Source organism: Fundulus heteroclitus, chromosome 5 (assembly GCF_011125445.2).
Source record: "Fundulus heteroclitus isolate FHET01 chromosome 5, MU-UCD_Fhet_4.1, whole genome shotgun sequence".
Classification (NCBI taxonomy): Eukaryota; Metazoa; Chordata; class Actinopteri; order Cyprinodontiformes; family Fundulidae; genus Fundulus; species Fundulus heteroclitus.
Window position 1 is genome coordinate 7,439,820 of NC_046365.1, and position 14,111 is coordinate 7,453,930.

At 41.5% G+C, this 14,111-nt stretch overlaps 1 protein-coding gene across 1 annotated transcript; it reads left to right on the top strand.

Annotated features, from left to right (window-relative positions):
• The first annotated feature begins 612 nt into the window (after positions 1 to 612).
• On the top strand, positions 613 to 10,103 carry sumo2a (small ubiquitin like modifier 2a). The gene is made up of 4 exons (XM_012873186.3): positions 613 to 750; positions 1,473 to 1,604; positions 4,013 to 4,084; positions 9,648 to 10,103. Exons 1-4 carry the CDS (start codon positions 730 to 732, stop codon positions 9,711 to 9,713), a joined length of 291 nt encoding a protein of 96 aa, XP_012728640.1. The 5' UTR covers positions 613 to 729; the 3' UTR covers positions 9,714 to 10,103.
• The last annotated feature ends 4,008 nt before the right edge of the window (positions 10,104 to 14,111 follow it).

Consider the following 14,111-nt stretch of genomic DNA (forward strand, 5'->3'; position numbering starts at 1 on the left):
CGGAGCCTTAAGATGGAAAGTAATCCATTACTTGTAATGATTATGTTTACCAGTAGCTTTTATTGTCATATGTCCCATATACCAACATTATTACTGGGTTTTATGGTTTGAAATCTCCCCCAGAATGTGTTTGGGTGCCAAAGAAATGATTAGCGATGTAAAATCATTGAGAGAAGAAAAAGAGGAATTCTGTATACTTGTTTATAGAAGAGAGACAATGAAGTCAGTGGGTTTTGAACCCATCTTTGACAAATGTGTGGAGTTTTGGTTGTTCATGCTTATTGTGAGTTTTCTTCATGTCTTTTAGCTGGCCCAGTTTAGAGCTTCTACAGTGTTCAAGCGTGTGGAAATTAAAAAATAAAAGAAAGCTTTTCCTGCTTTGGATAAGAATTAAAATATTTGCATTTTTATTCGCTTCACCCCAGCATGAAAGACGTAAAAGTCTGTTTGTATTAGCAATGATAAGCACATAAGGTTCACAAAATACTGCAGTATTATTACAAACCGTCCAGTTAAGACTAACAATACGATAAGTTGGTATGGACTTCCAAAAAGCTTGCAGGCCAAATGTAAATCTTTGATTGCGTAAGTGACCCCCGCTCCCCGGGATTGAAAACACGTGTGGATGGAGCTGCAGCCGTCGGGAAGTGGCGCCCCGTACAGCGCAGGCGCGGGAGATCAGGCGCACAACAACGGCTAACCGAAGTAGCATCAGCAGCAGCAACAACGATGGCGGACGAGAAGCCCAAGGTGGGGGAACGCTTTGTGCGGCTTTTCTTTTCCTTCATACGCGCGTTACTAGGTGTAGAGATGCCGTGGTTTGTATGAACCGTTTGACAATTAAGAAATAAAAACAAACTCGAAGCCACTGCGTTAGCCAGCGGTTAAAATTAGCATAATAAGCTAACGCGGCTAACAGTTCTGAGTCTATGGATGAATGGAAGGAATAATTTACTTGTGCTCCGCTTTCGTACTGCGTTTATAACTGGAGTCATCCCTGGCAATATTAAATCGCACGGTTGGTGCATGAATTAAGGGGCTTATGGTACAAGATTGGGGCCGAACGCGGGTGAAGCGACCTGCAGGGTGCAACTGCAGCTAAATCGAGTGGTTGGGACAAAAAGCTAATGTTCCGAGACGCGCTTCCCGTTGCGTGACTCAGCATAAGGGCTGTGGTATTTATCTGCAGCGAGAATTTACATGTAAAGATGTACTCCACACCCTAGTGAGTTGTAGGCCATAGATGAACGAGTCGCCTCATGAGAAAGGTGAGTTGTGATTTCGCTCCTTTCTGCGCAGTTACCCAATCAGCCCTCCATCTGCAGCCCGCACTGCCAGGACGACTAATCGATTGGTGATAATGATGATGGCGGCGGGAACGAAATGGATATAGAAGCCGCGGTGGGCTTTGTCCCGGCCGCTTTGGGGGTCTTATACGCCGCTTGACTCCCTGTAAACTTTTCTCTCCCCAGGAAGGAGTAAAGACGGAGAACAATGAGCACATCAACCTGAAGGTGGCAGGGCAGGATGGCTCAGTAGTGCAGTTCAAGATCAAAAGGCACACTCCTCTCAGCAAGCTGATGAAAGCTTACTGCGAACGGCAGGTGAGACTGATGCGCACACAGTCACTGGCTTTGACTGAACAAAGTGTCTGCGCAGAGTTAAAGCTACTGATATAATGTCAACAGTGCCAGAGATGAATGCAAGAACTTTTTTTTTTCTTTTTTTGGGACCCATTTTTACAGGTTGAATGCAAAAATAAAACATACCCATAAACATATTCAATAGAATAAAGAAAACTAATGCAGAGCCTATTTTATATTCTTTAAATGTATTCCAACAAAGAAAAGAGCAAATATTTGTGTGTTTTTTGAGACGGAGATTGGCTCAGGGTGCACACCGATGACATAACAGGAAATATTTCCACACTTTTTTTGTAAAAAGTTAATTATTTTTTTGATTCAGTTGCCCAAATTTAAAGTCTATAAGATCTATCACAGAGGGATGCAGTTCACACATTTATGGCTTACAGCTTTAACCCAAAACCCCAAATTCAGTTTTTCAGAAAATGTGAGTAATCCACAGCAATAAAAATGATTTACAATACAAAATGTTTGCCTATGTTTGTGTAATATACATTTAATGAACTCTATACTTACTGAGCTTTTTTTTTTTTTTTTTTTATGAATTGCCACATAAAAAGGTGTCATGCTAGCACAGGTTACTTTAACTGTGGCCTTCAGTTGACTTTGCACTTGATCAAACACTAGCAGATGGCATGGCTCCTAAAATCATGGTGGACTGTTGAAATCTAAAACCATGTGGATTCTGGACTTTTCCAGTCTTCTCCAAACTCTGAAACCTTGATTTCTAAAATGCATCGCAAACTTTGTTCTTAAAAAAAAAAAAAAAAAACGGATTTTGGGCCACTGTGAACAGTCCTTTCCCTTTTCTCCTTTGTCCAATTAAGACATTTCTGACGTTTTGTGCAGTTCAGAGTGGCTTAACATGAGCATTGCTGCAGTAGAGTGCATGTCATGGACACCTCTGTGTGTTGGGACTCTTAAAGCAATAGCTCCAGCCACACTCAACATGTTGTAAATCTCCCCCAAACTATTCAGTTGACTTCACTTCAAGATGCTCTCTAGGATGGGTTAACCCTGTTTTCATGCACCTTTTTCAACCCTACTTCTTCCTTCCACTTGCTACTATTGTGGAAGCAGTTCTGTTATCATCCAGCTGGCTTATAGCCGCACAGAGTAAGTTTTGACCAAACTATTGGTATACTCGCATCCATTGGAAAATGGATGGATGGTATTGGCCAAATTTGAGATGTATTAAATGATTTTCAGGTCAATACAGGGTTTCCCCTACATGTAATTGATTATAGCGCGCCGTGTGGTACGCAGCTCTCAGGAGGGAAGGAGAACTAGAGGAAACCAGCGTTGCCCATTTAGCATCTTTCTTATATTTAGTGACTTTTCAAAACCCTCAGCTCTTCCTGTGATGTCTGCAAGTCGCTTCTCTGAGAAATGTACTGAAATTGTATTTCTTCTGTAGTTCTCATAAAGCTGCTAACACTTTAAGAAACTCTGGCCCCGAACCCGTTGTCTGTTGTAGCTAATCAGCTGTTTGACAGATGGTTTAAAAAACAAAAAACAAATCCACTCTGGTCTTATTTCTTTCTACTGAGACATTGTTTTTCTTTTCTTAAGATTGGACATGGTTAGCTTCTTGCCACACTCGCCCATGTTCACAGTCCCATAAATTGAAGTAAAAGTCGCACCTGACTGTAAGTCGCAGGATCGATCAAACTGTAAAAAAGTGCGACTTATAGACCAAAAGATAGTATACAGTGTGAGCTGTGGAGCTACAATGAAAGGCTAACACCGAATCTAACCGCATACATAAACAGCAGAAGTGTGAATGCACTGCCAGGAAGCGGTGGCTAACAAGGCGTTACGTGAACACGTCGGAGTGATTGGCATGTTGGACAACAAATAGACAATGAGATTTTTTTTTTTAACCTCCTTTCTGTGTAGATAATATCCTGACTGTTATACCAGGTGAAATGGTCCTTCCATCCTGACAGCAGAGTGTTAATGAACAGGGTTACCAGCTATAGCTTTAAGTGTGAAAAGAGCTGACCGGTGATTTCCAGGACTAATTTGCGTGTGTGAAAGGCGCCAATTCTTCTACACAGGAATTTGGTCCCAGTAAATTACTGGGGCTCATGTGTGGGGGGGGGGAAACCCAGTACATTAAAATGTTTGACGTTGAATACCTTACCAATGCTATACCTAATTCCAAGATGACTTCTCTTCCCACTAAGCCCCAGTTGGACCGACGACATTCTACGATATATTATAATATAACGCATTCCTTTTGTAAAGCACTTTGGTCAGTGTATATCAGTTTTGAACTGTTCTGTAAATAAAACGTTTGACCTGATCTCAGAACAGATTATGTACTAAATATTGTCAAGCACCTAATGTTGCTTCTGTCCACTCAGGGTCTGTCGATGAGGCAAATAAGGTTTCGATTTGACGGTCAGCCTATTAATGAGACGGACACGCCTTCACAGGTAAGCCGACACCTTGGTTAGCTTTTACTTTTCGTTTGGCCGTTTCTATTGTCAGTAAAACCCCCGTGGGAACATTTAGCCCTGTTCTGTAAAACTGAAACTCAGATGGTGTTGCACCAGCAATCCAGCCCCCCTTCCTGCTCTCTTTGAGCTGCATCACCTGCAGGGCAGCATGAAAAATAGTCATTAGTTGCTCATTTGTTTGCTATTTTGCATTTGTTTTTAGTTTCATCGGGTTCTTAAGTGCTGTAATAAATCCAATGAGTGCGTTCCTCATACAAGGGTTTTTAGTTAAAATATAGCAGAAACACAATGTGATTAAACCGTTTTTTAAGTAACAAGACTTCAAAGGAGTCTAAGCGAGAGCCTGCAGAGAAACCACGGGTGTTAACTGAGGTTGAGATCAGGAGGCTTTTTCCCGTGAGGTGAGACGTGTTAACCGCTGCACCGCCATGTCGGTGATTCCAGTTTCACAAATGCTACCAAATGTCCTTTTTGTGTGTGTCTGTTTTTCAGGCAAAAACTTTGACTACAGCTTACTTAATGAAATGTGAACTATGCAGAGCTCTGCAATTATCCCCAGCCTCAGTCCAGGACGCCTCACTTCTGTTTGTTCAGGCTCAAATTCAGAACACATTTACATTTAATTAAAACTAAAAGAGATCCCGGCAGAGAGAATTAATGTAAGCAGGAGTCTGCAACATCCTAATGTGTAAGCATTTAATGGGATCTATTTAGCTAGATGTAATGGCATCACTACCTGACTGTCAAATTAAATCACATCAATTCAAAAAATGTCTTCACAAAATTCATTGACATATAGCATACATGCATTCATAACTGTCCATATGGGCAACATTTTGTTTTATAGAGCAAATTAGGGCTGCATTTGCAAATAAAATAAATTTGAAGCTTTGATTTTAGGTGTTTAATTTCAGAATCAGAAAAATGAAGAGCTTGGATATTCTTTTTTTTATTATTTTTTGACATCCTAATCTCAACAGCTTTACAGATAATACTTGTAAACACCTTTTAGAGGCGACCGCACCGTTTGGCTGAGTGAGAATATGGAGCTGGAGCTTCTCCTGCCAGAACTTTCAACCTGGGCTTAAAAGGAGTCGAAGGCGAGCTCATGCACACGTGGAGGTGTTCGTCGATGAGTCTCACACTAGTTTTCATAACACTCACGGTAGAAAAGGCCGCCTCACAGTTGTTTGTGTGGAGTAGAGGGTGACACGTGAGTGGATTTTCACTCCTGTCCCATCCCACTCCCACAGGAAAAATTTGTGTATTGAGTAGGAAAAAAAAGTCCCGTCCCATTCCTGGTAAAATTACTCCCACTCCCATTCAGAATGACTTCCGCTCCGGCGACACTCCCATTCTTGTTGTCTCCATGAGGTTTTCTGGCAATACATTAAACCTGAATATCTATGAAGGGTCAGTTAAGTTCCTGTTTTAGCTGTAGTAAGACTAGTTAAAGTAAAAGGAATAATAATAAAAGTAACAAACAAGGAAACAGACCATGCCTATCTTAGTTGAATAAACAAAATGTACAATGTTGCCTTTTACTACTTCATTAAGTAATTGTTTCACATGAACAATGAAGTTACTTTTGTTTCAAATTGCTGAAACTAAAGAAAAATGCACCCACCAAGAGATCTATTCTCAATTAAGAAAAAAGTGCATAAAGGCATTTCTTTCACAATTTCGATAATGTACCTCAGTGGTTCATAAACTCAGTTTAGTAAAAGGAAAAAGTTTAATATCATTCAAGCATTAGTATTTTTCCATTTGCAATAAAATATCCATGAACTAATTAGGGTTTACTATGAGAACCAATACATTCATCGAACATTAAACACATTCTTACAGACCTCTCAACTTTTATCAAAAGTTGAGTGTGATTGTTAATTTTCGGGGGTGGTGCGGAGCTGGAGGCGGAGCTAACTGGACCCAGGAAAAGCCGGTCCAGTCAGCTCCATCTCATTTTTATCCCACCAGACATGGAAGTAGACATGTTTTACGTTTGTTAAAAGGTGAAAGAGAAGTGTTAACACGTTGTTCAGTTAGTGGGTTAAAACAGAAAAAAACACAACTGTTCAAATAATTCTACATAAAATAATAAAGTAGTTTTATGCTATTGACCGTATTATTGCACTGTTGCACTTTGGAAAATGAGTCCAGGAAACACGTTTTACAAGCGTGGTACTGAGTGTTAATACGTGACATTTAACTCTCGTCACGTTTAATATTTGCAACTTTACAGTCCCTTCAGGAGTTTAATAAGTCCTTCTGATTTTGCGTTGCAAATCCAACTATTCCAGGTTGACTTTGCAACCTGTACCGTCCCAATCACGTGACATTTACTAATGTTGACTCCCATCCCGCGGGATTCCCGAAAAAATGTCAGTCTCTAGTGTGGAGCCAAGCAGGCTTCTCACGTCTGCTTTCCTCAGATGTGAGAAAATGTTTCAGGGAGCCAGGAGGTGGACGGCTGAGTTCTTCCAGGCGGCTCTTTAAGGGCCACATCTGTATGGAGATCAGTCGGCTGCATCTGGAGAGGCCCGTCATTTCCCCATTTAAGGAGCGTTGTCTCTTCCTTTGAGAGCATCTTGACGTCTGTGAGAAAAGGGTCCTGACTGAACCTGCCAAGCAGATGTCCAACCGGCGGCTGAACTTAGAACCTGTCCCTGAACCAGTCTCCCTGCTCCTCCTCATTGAACTTCAAGTTTCCTCTGCAAGGTAGCAGACGGCTGTCATCAGCTCACACATTGAATCCCACGTCGTTGTGGAGCAAAACCTCAGCATTGGCCTCAACTTCTTAGAGGAGCTCCCTTAGCAGCTCTGGTAGGTAGAGGATGACCCGAGGACAACGATCGGCTTCACCACCTCCTCAGGAGGCTCATCTGGCAGCGACGCATAGAGCACAGGGTGAGGAATAACCCTTTGGTACACTATGAGGTCATGCCTGGCCTGACTAACACCCCCCACCCATCCACCCCCATAGCAGGAGCCCCATCTGTGCTTCTTGAAACTACCTTTTTGTTTTGCTCCTCTCTAACATCCCCGTAATGGCCCTGTAGATGCTCTGGTCTGAAGGGTAGTGACACCTAGCAGGTTTTCAGAGCACCTTCTGGTCTGTTGGTAAACGTAAATGGATGAACTCTCAGCTAAGCCTCCACACGGCGCCTCATGCAGAGCTTCATCTAGCTGGGCCGGCTTACTTTGGCTCAATAACTCTTTCTGTGGCAGATTGTGCTAACTGTGGTATTGGCTTTAAATTATCACAGTTGTTTTTGTTGGCCTTCAAGTAGTTATTCAGCTCCCTCCGTCACTCGTGCGTTCTCTCCCACTCCTCCCTCAGTAAAACGTTTTTTTTTGTGTGTTGACCCTGAACCAAAGAGACTCTGTGGAAACATTCCTGAGAACGTTGTTGGGCGGTGAAGGTGTAGCTCTGGATCCTGGTGGACTGGTCCAGCTGGGCTCTGATTATTTCTTAAGCTCTTGCGTCAGATTTGACTTGGTGTGTGTTCAACATTTTTCTGTTTTGTCTCATAATGACGCTGCACATTGGGACTTTGACTAAGTAACGACTAAGCCATAAGTTTCTGTTTTTTAGAAGGTTCTGTTTGTTCATCCCCCCCGCCCACCTATTTCTCTATTTTTTATTTTTTTTTTAAATGCACTAAAACGGTACCATAAAGTCTACAGTATGTTAAAATAGACATGCCTGTCAAGTTTTCAATCTGCCCTTCAGGTCCATTCATAGTGGGTGATGGAGCACTGCCCTCCCTACACCACATGAAAGGGAGAACACCAAAAAAAACATTTTCTCTAAGTCTTAATAATATTGTCCAATCAGCAGGCTGAATATCGCTGTGACGTTCAGCAGCCACTTCCAACCAGAAGCCCTGCACCTTGGTGTGTTTTTTAGTCAAGTTGAAAATCGCTCAACCTGTTCTAGAACAGGTTGAGCAATTACTCAACCAGAAGTAAGGGAATGCTCCCATAACCTGGTTAGTTGGAGGTCTCAGCAGCCTCAGTTCAGTGTCTAGTATGGATGGTGACCATGTAACACATAGTGAACGTTGCAGGGTTAAGAAGTTTACCACTTATTTATGTCTCGTTACACCAGTGGCACTAGAGGTTCTGTAGACCCTCCTTGTGAATTTGTTTCGTTTAGTGTTTGCCTGCATAAAACTAAAGGAAGAACGTTATCTTGTATCGCAAACAGGAGTTGGCGCCGCAAATATAAGTTTCCCGACTTGCAACCGGAGCACACGGCTGTAGTGGGGGGTCATTTCCAGCCTCGAGAGAAAGCTCAATTCGGCTACTGGCATCCGTGATCTTGTTCTTTCCGTCACGATCCACAGCTCGTGATCAGAGGCGAGGGTCAGAAGGTAGACGGGCTAATGAATGCGGAGCGTTGCTTCTCGGCTCACCTGCTTCTTCATCACAACAGACCAAGCCGTCTGTCCATCCATTTCATCCTACCATCACGTGCGAACAAGACAAAATACCTGAAGTTGAAGCAGAGAGTGGACCCCCCCCCCCTCCCCCCCAACTCAAAGGAGGCACCCTTTTCCTGTCGAGGACCGTGGCCTCTGACTCCAAGGAGTCAATGACTGAATGATTTCGATGCGTGGCTGACCCCAATAGGCAAACCTTCTCTGAATTAGGGAGTCCAGGGCAGCCTCCTTGAGCCAGGCAGGAGGAGAGGTTGCTGGTGAGGACCTGTTGGCCCCTGGGGCTCGGCTGGGCTCAGCCTCGGGATTTCCGGTGTCTTGGCCACCGTGACATGTCAAGTGATTGTATCTAAAGAAACGAGATCCATCCAACAGGCTGACGTGCAAGGCACAAAGTTCTAACAATTAGAAAAAAATAGCTGATAAATGCTGCATTCCAGTCATTTACAGCATTATTATTGCACCCAAAGACTGCAGTGGTGTAATATTGGTTCAGTATCATGCCCTAAAGAAGAGAACATTGACCATGGCTGCTGAAATCTGGCAGATCCTCCATTTCTGTTTAAGACGGCTAGTTCCACCACCTCCGATCTTGGGTTTTAATAAGGCAGATGTTTATTCGTATGGTTAAAACATCTGGCCAAATCTAATTCTGTGCTTTTTTTTTATTTATTTTTTTATTTCACCAAGTGCTGTCTGAAATTTGTGAGGAACGCCATATAGTTGACCCCAAACTGTCTAGATGAATTCCTCAGGTAGTACAGTGATGATCTGTGACGATGAGCTCCCTGTAAGTTACCTGTCAATCTGCTACAAGAAGCTGTTTTTAAAATTCCCTCCTTGTAAAAGTGGACTCTACTGTTTACGTTTCTTTTCCTTTAAGTTGTAAAGGGGACGTTTACACTCCTAAAACAAAGCTGAGGTATCTCCTTGTTAGTCTTTGGTATGAACTCATCAGAACCTGCCTCAAGTTAATACAGTCACACTAATGCTCCCTTATTATTTAATGTCTTGGTAAAGAATTGGTATTTTAAAGAGCCCCGTTCCATATTCCCCATCAACTCTGAACTGACGTTGTTTGTCTCTCTCCCTTACAGCTAGAAATGGAAGACGAAGATACGATTGATGTGTTCCAACAGCAAACTGGAGGATGGGCTCTTTAAAGACTGTTTCCTGAGACCATCCCTACCTCCCTCTGTCCCTGATCACCTTTGTTATAGCCAGTCTTCATATGCTCATCACCAGTGTTTATATCATCTTTGGGGATACTTGTCCAAAATGCTGAGGCAGCAGGGAGAAATCTGAGACCCGTCAGTGGCACTCACTGTTCGCATGTCTGAACTGTGCTGTGTGGAGATATTAAAAGCTTGACAAGTTTAATTTTTTTTTCTTCAAGAGCTGGAAAAAAAAGTCATTGTTTTTGTTTTTTTTTATACTTAAATCAACATGTTTTAATTTGGATAGAATATTGTCATTGAGTAAGCCCAGATTTTAAATTTGCTGACATCTCGTTTTAAAAATGTTATTGAAATAAATTGACTTTTTTTAAAAAAGAAAAAATGTTTCTACTCTGCTTCACTTCTCATGATGCCTTGCAGAAGTTTTTATACCCTTTGAGCTTTTTCCCCTATTCTGGTACAACCATCACTGTATTCAGATGTTAGGTGTTGCACGAATGCTACGTAATGCATAACTAAAGTGGGAGAAAAATTATTAATAATAAACATTTAATCTATAATGTCCACGTGGTACCACTGCAAACCTACCAAGACATGGCTGTTCATCCAATCTGACGGCTTGGAGGAGAACGGAATCATTTGGACAGCCAAGAAGCTTCGCAGAGGAGCTGCAAAGATCCACAGCTCTGGTTGGAGAATGTGTCGATAGAAACCACTATTGTCCACTCCACAAATTGGGCCTTTATAAGAGAGCGGCTAGAAGGGATGCCTCTGCTGGCAAGGTCTCGCTGCTTTGCTCATCCATGGAATGGAGAGAATTGCTGTGGAGGATAAGGAAAGGTTGTAATGTCATGTGGTGAAGAAGCTCCCCAAAGAACTTAAGTTCTGATATTCATCGGATTGTTTAAATTCTCTGACACCCCACTGTTGTCCACAAAATATGTGCCTACACTAAAAAAAAAAAAAAAAAAAAAGCACGCAGTATAAGGACTAAAAACATGTCTACCATCACATCCTGCTAATCAGAATTCATCTGGGTCTGGAACAGCACAGCCACGTGCCTGCTGTTGGGTTTTTAAGTCTGGTCAGTCTGATCTAAATTCATATTTCTGTTTTTCTCTCTCCATTGTGCGCGCACCACACTTTGGGAATCCCTGCCCTAGACCATTAAGTCAGATTTACTGCACAAAGAGAAGAAAACATAACGTTCTTTAATAAATGGGTCTCGGCTTAAACTGCGGTGAGCCAATATGCACACAGTTCCACTCAGTCAAGTTTAGTACTTACGAGACCTCAAAGAGGGTGCAAAAATAAAAAAAATTGCAGGTCTGTTTATCTTCAGTCTAAACTTCAACTATTCTATATTCCAAGTAAATATGCCTACCTGTCCAAATTTATGCTGGTTTATAAATTCTCAAGATTTCATTATTTTTTTCAACCCTCTTCACTACCTCTGGATAGCTTATCTTATTGTTTAACTTTTCTTTCTGTCCTTTTCCTGACTTCACATTCCCTATATGTCACTCTGTGCTCAGCACCACAGTTACAGAACTTTTCCTGCATATCATCTTCCCATTCTTCAAGTTTATGATCAGCACCACATTTGGAACACCTGGCTTCCTTTTCTCTTTGCCCATATATTTGACATATACAATTCTATAAACCGCATCATCATTCTTCTAAACACAAACATTAGTGCTGCACACCGGCTGTACATGAATGTGTAACTACAGCTTTCAACCAATAAATTCTATACATTAGTTTTGTGCTTTCTTTGTACATTAGTTTTGTAAAAATCAGAACAATGCTTTATTTATAATCCCGATTTCCTCCCTTTCCCCCATCTGTTCCTAATATTCTTTTCTAGCTCCTCTTCTTCATCCATTAGTTCTTGGAGGTTGGCAAAAAACCTGGAGGCACGCATTACCGCCACCATCTGGTTGGAGTGTGGCTCTTGAAGGTTTTGAATCTCAAGTTTGTGTGTATGTATGGAGGGAAATGTGTCTCTGTATTATTCAATCAAAGAAAAAGTAATTTCAGTCAAAATTTATGCTCAAAACGAAAAACATATTTGATCAAAACAAATTAAAACAATATTTTATCAAAATAGATATATGGGATCAAAACAAATTTCCATCAATGTATATAAATATACTAGAAATCTAATTCTGTTATTCATTTTTATAACATTTATATGATTGGTCTATAAGTTAATTTACAATGTGCCTATAAATGATAAAGTGTTATTTAATATTTTCAAATTCTAGCCTAAATCCTCTTTCATGCTTATATTTCAGACATACCAATATAACAAGTTCTACTGTTTCATCCTCCCCACGGCCACAACTCCCTGTATCATCCTTTTGTGTTTTAAAAAGTATAATGAAGTATAGTATAATCAGGTCTTGGTATGTTCAAATCTTTCCCGTTTCCTGTCTTTTTAATCCTATTCTTCCACATCTCATCTTGTCTACAATACTTTCTTGAGTTTTTGATTGATACTTTGTTTATACTCTAATTTGCATTTATGTACAGTCATGGCCAAAAGTACTGAGAATGATTCAAATGTTAATATTTACAAAGTCTACTGCTTCAGTTTTTATAACGGCAATTTGCATATACTCCAGAATGTTATAAAGAGTGATCAGCGTAACAGCAAATTGAAAAGTCAATATTTGCCTAGAAAATGAACTTTATCCCCCAAAACACATTTCCACGTCATTGCAGCCCTGCCTTAAGAGGACCAGCTAACATGCTTTCAGTGATTGCTCCACTAACACAGGTGTGGGTGGTGATGAGGACATGGCTGGAGATCAATCTGTCATGATTAAGTAAGAATGACACCACTGGACACTTTAAAAAGAGGCTGGTGCTTAGCGTCATTGTTTCTCTTCTGTGAACCATGGTTATCTCTAAAGAAACACGTGCTGTCATCATTGCACTGCAAGACCAGCAAGCGCCATGACCGTCTCTTAAAAGTGTTTCAGCTGCGGGATCGGGCTACCACCGGTGCAGAGCTTGCTCAGGAATGGCAGCAGGCAGGTGTGAGTGCATCTGCACGCACTGTGAGGCGGAGACTCTTGGAGCAAGGCCTGGTCTGAAGGAGGGCAGCAAAGAAGCCACTTCTCTCCAGGAAAACCATCAGGGACAGACTGATATTCTGCAAAAGGTACAGGGAGTGGACTGCTGAGGACTGGGCTAAAGTCATTTTCTCTGATCAATCCCCTTTCCCATTGTTTGGGACATCTGGAAAACAGCTTGTTGGGAGAAGACGAGGTGAACGCTACCACCAGTCTTGTCTGATGCCAACTGTAAAGCATCCGGAAACCATTCATGTGTGGGGTTGCTTCTCAGCCAAGGGAGTCGGCTCTCTCACAGGTTTACCTAAAAACACAGCCATGAATAAAGAATGGTACCAGAATGTCCTCCGAGAGCAACTTCTCCCAGCCGTCCAAGAGCAGTTTGGTGATGAACAATGCCCTTTCCAGCATGACGGAGCATCTTGCCATAAAGCAAAGGTGATATCTAACTGGCTCAGGGAACAAAACATAGAGATTTTGGGTCCATGGCCTGGAAACTGCCCTGATATTAATCGCATTGAAAACTTGTGGTCAATCATCAAGAGACGGGTGGGAAAAATGAAAACCTAGGAATTGTGACAAAATGCCAGCATTGATTGTGCAAGAATGGACTGCTATCAGTCAGGATTTGGTCCAGAAGTTGATTGAGAACATGTCAGGGAGAATTGCAGAGGTCCTGAAGAAGAGGGGTCAACACTGCAAATATTGACTTGCTGCATTAACTCATTCTGTCATTAAAAGCTTTTGTTACTCATAATATGATTGCAATTGTATTTCTGTTCGTATGTGATGACATCTGACATACACACATGAAAACCAGAGGGCAGCAGATCAGGTGAAAATATGTTTGTGTCATTCTCAATACTTTTGGCCATGACTATACATTAATAACCTGGTATTGTGATATGTCAATCATCTGGGGGTCCATTGTCCCCCCCTTCTCTTCAGCTCTGCTCAGGGAATGTTTGTTTGGACATGCAAATTGCAAAGTTCTGTAACTTGAAGAATTCAATTAATTGCACAGTATTTTATATCATCTAGTAAACTGACTGCTACTGGTCGTTTTCCCCTGAGCATCAATTGACGAACATTTGAATTTTTGATAATGAGTATTTGCACCCTTTAACTTCTCAGTGAGAGTTTGTTATGATACATGTGATTGCACAGTGATCTGTATCACTTTAAGCTTGTTAAAAAGTGTTTTGGCGCAATAAAAAACAAAGGACATAAAATAAATAAATGTGGAAACGTTATGTCTTGTTGTGTCTGCGTGTTATGTGTCATCTATGTGCATTCTGAGCCG

Coding starts and splice junctions, on each gene's coding strand:
- sumo2a (XM_012873186.3), top strand. CDS start 730: ATGGCGGACGAGAAGCCCAAG. Junction 751..1,472: donor TGGCGGACGAGAAGCCCAAG/GTGGGGGAACGC, acceptor TTCTCTCCCCAG/GAAGGAGTAAAGACGGAGAA. Junction 4,085..9,647: donor AGACGGACACGCCTTCACAG/GTAAGCCGACAC, acceptor TCTCCCTTACAG/CTAGAAATGGAAGACGAAGA.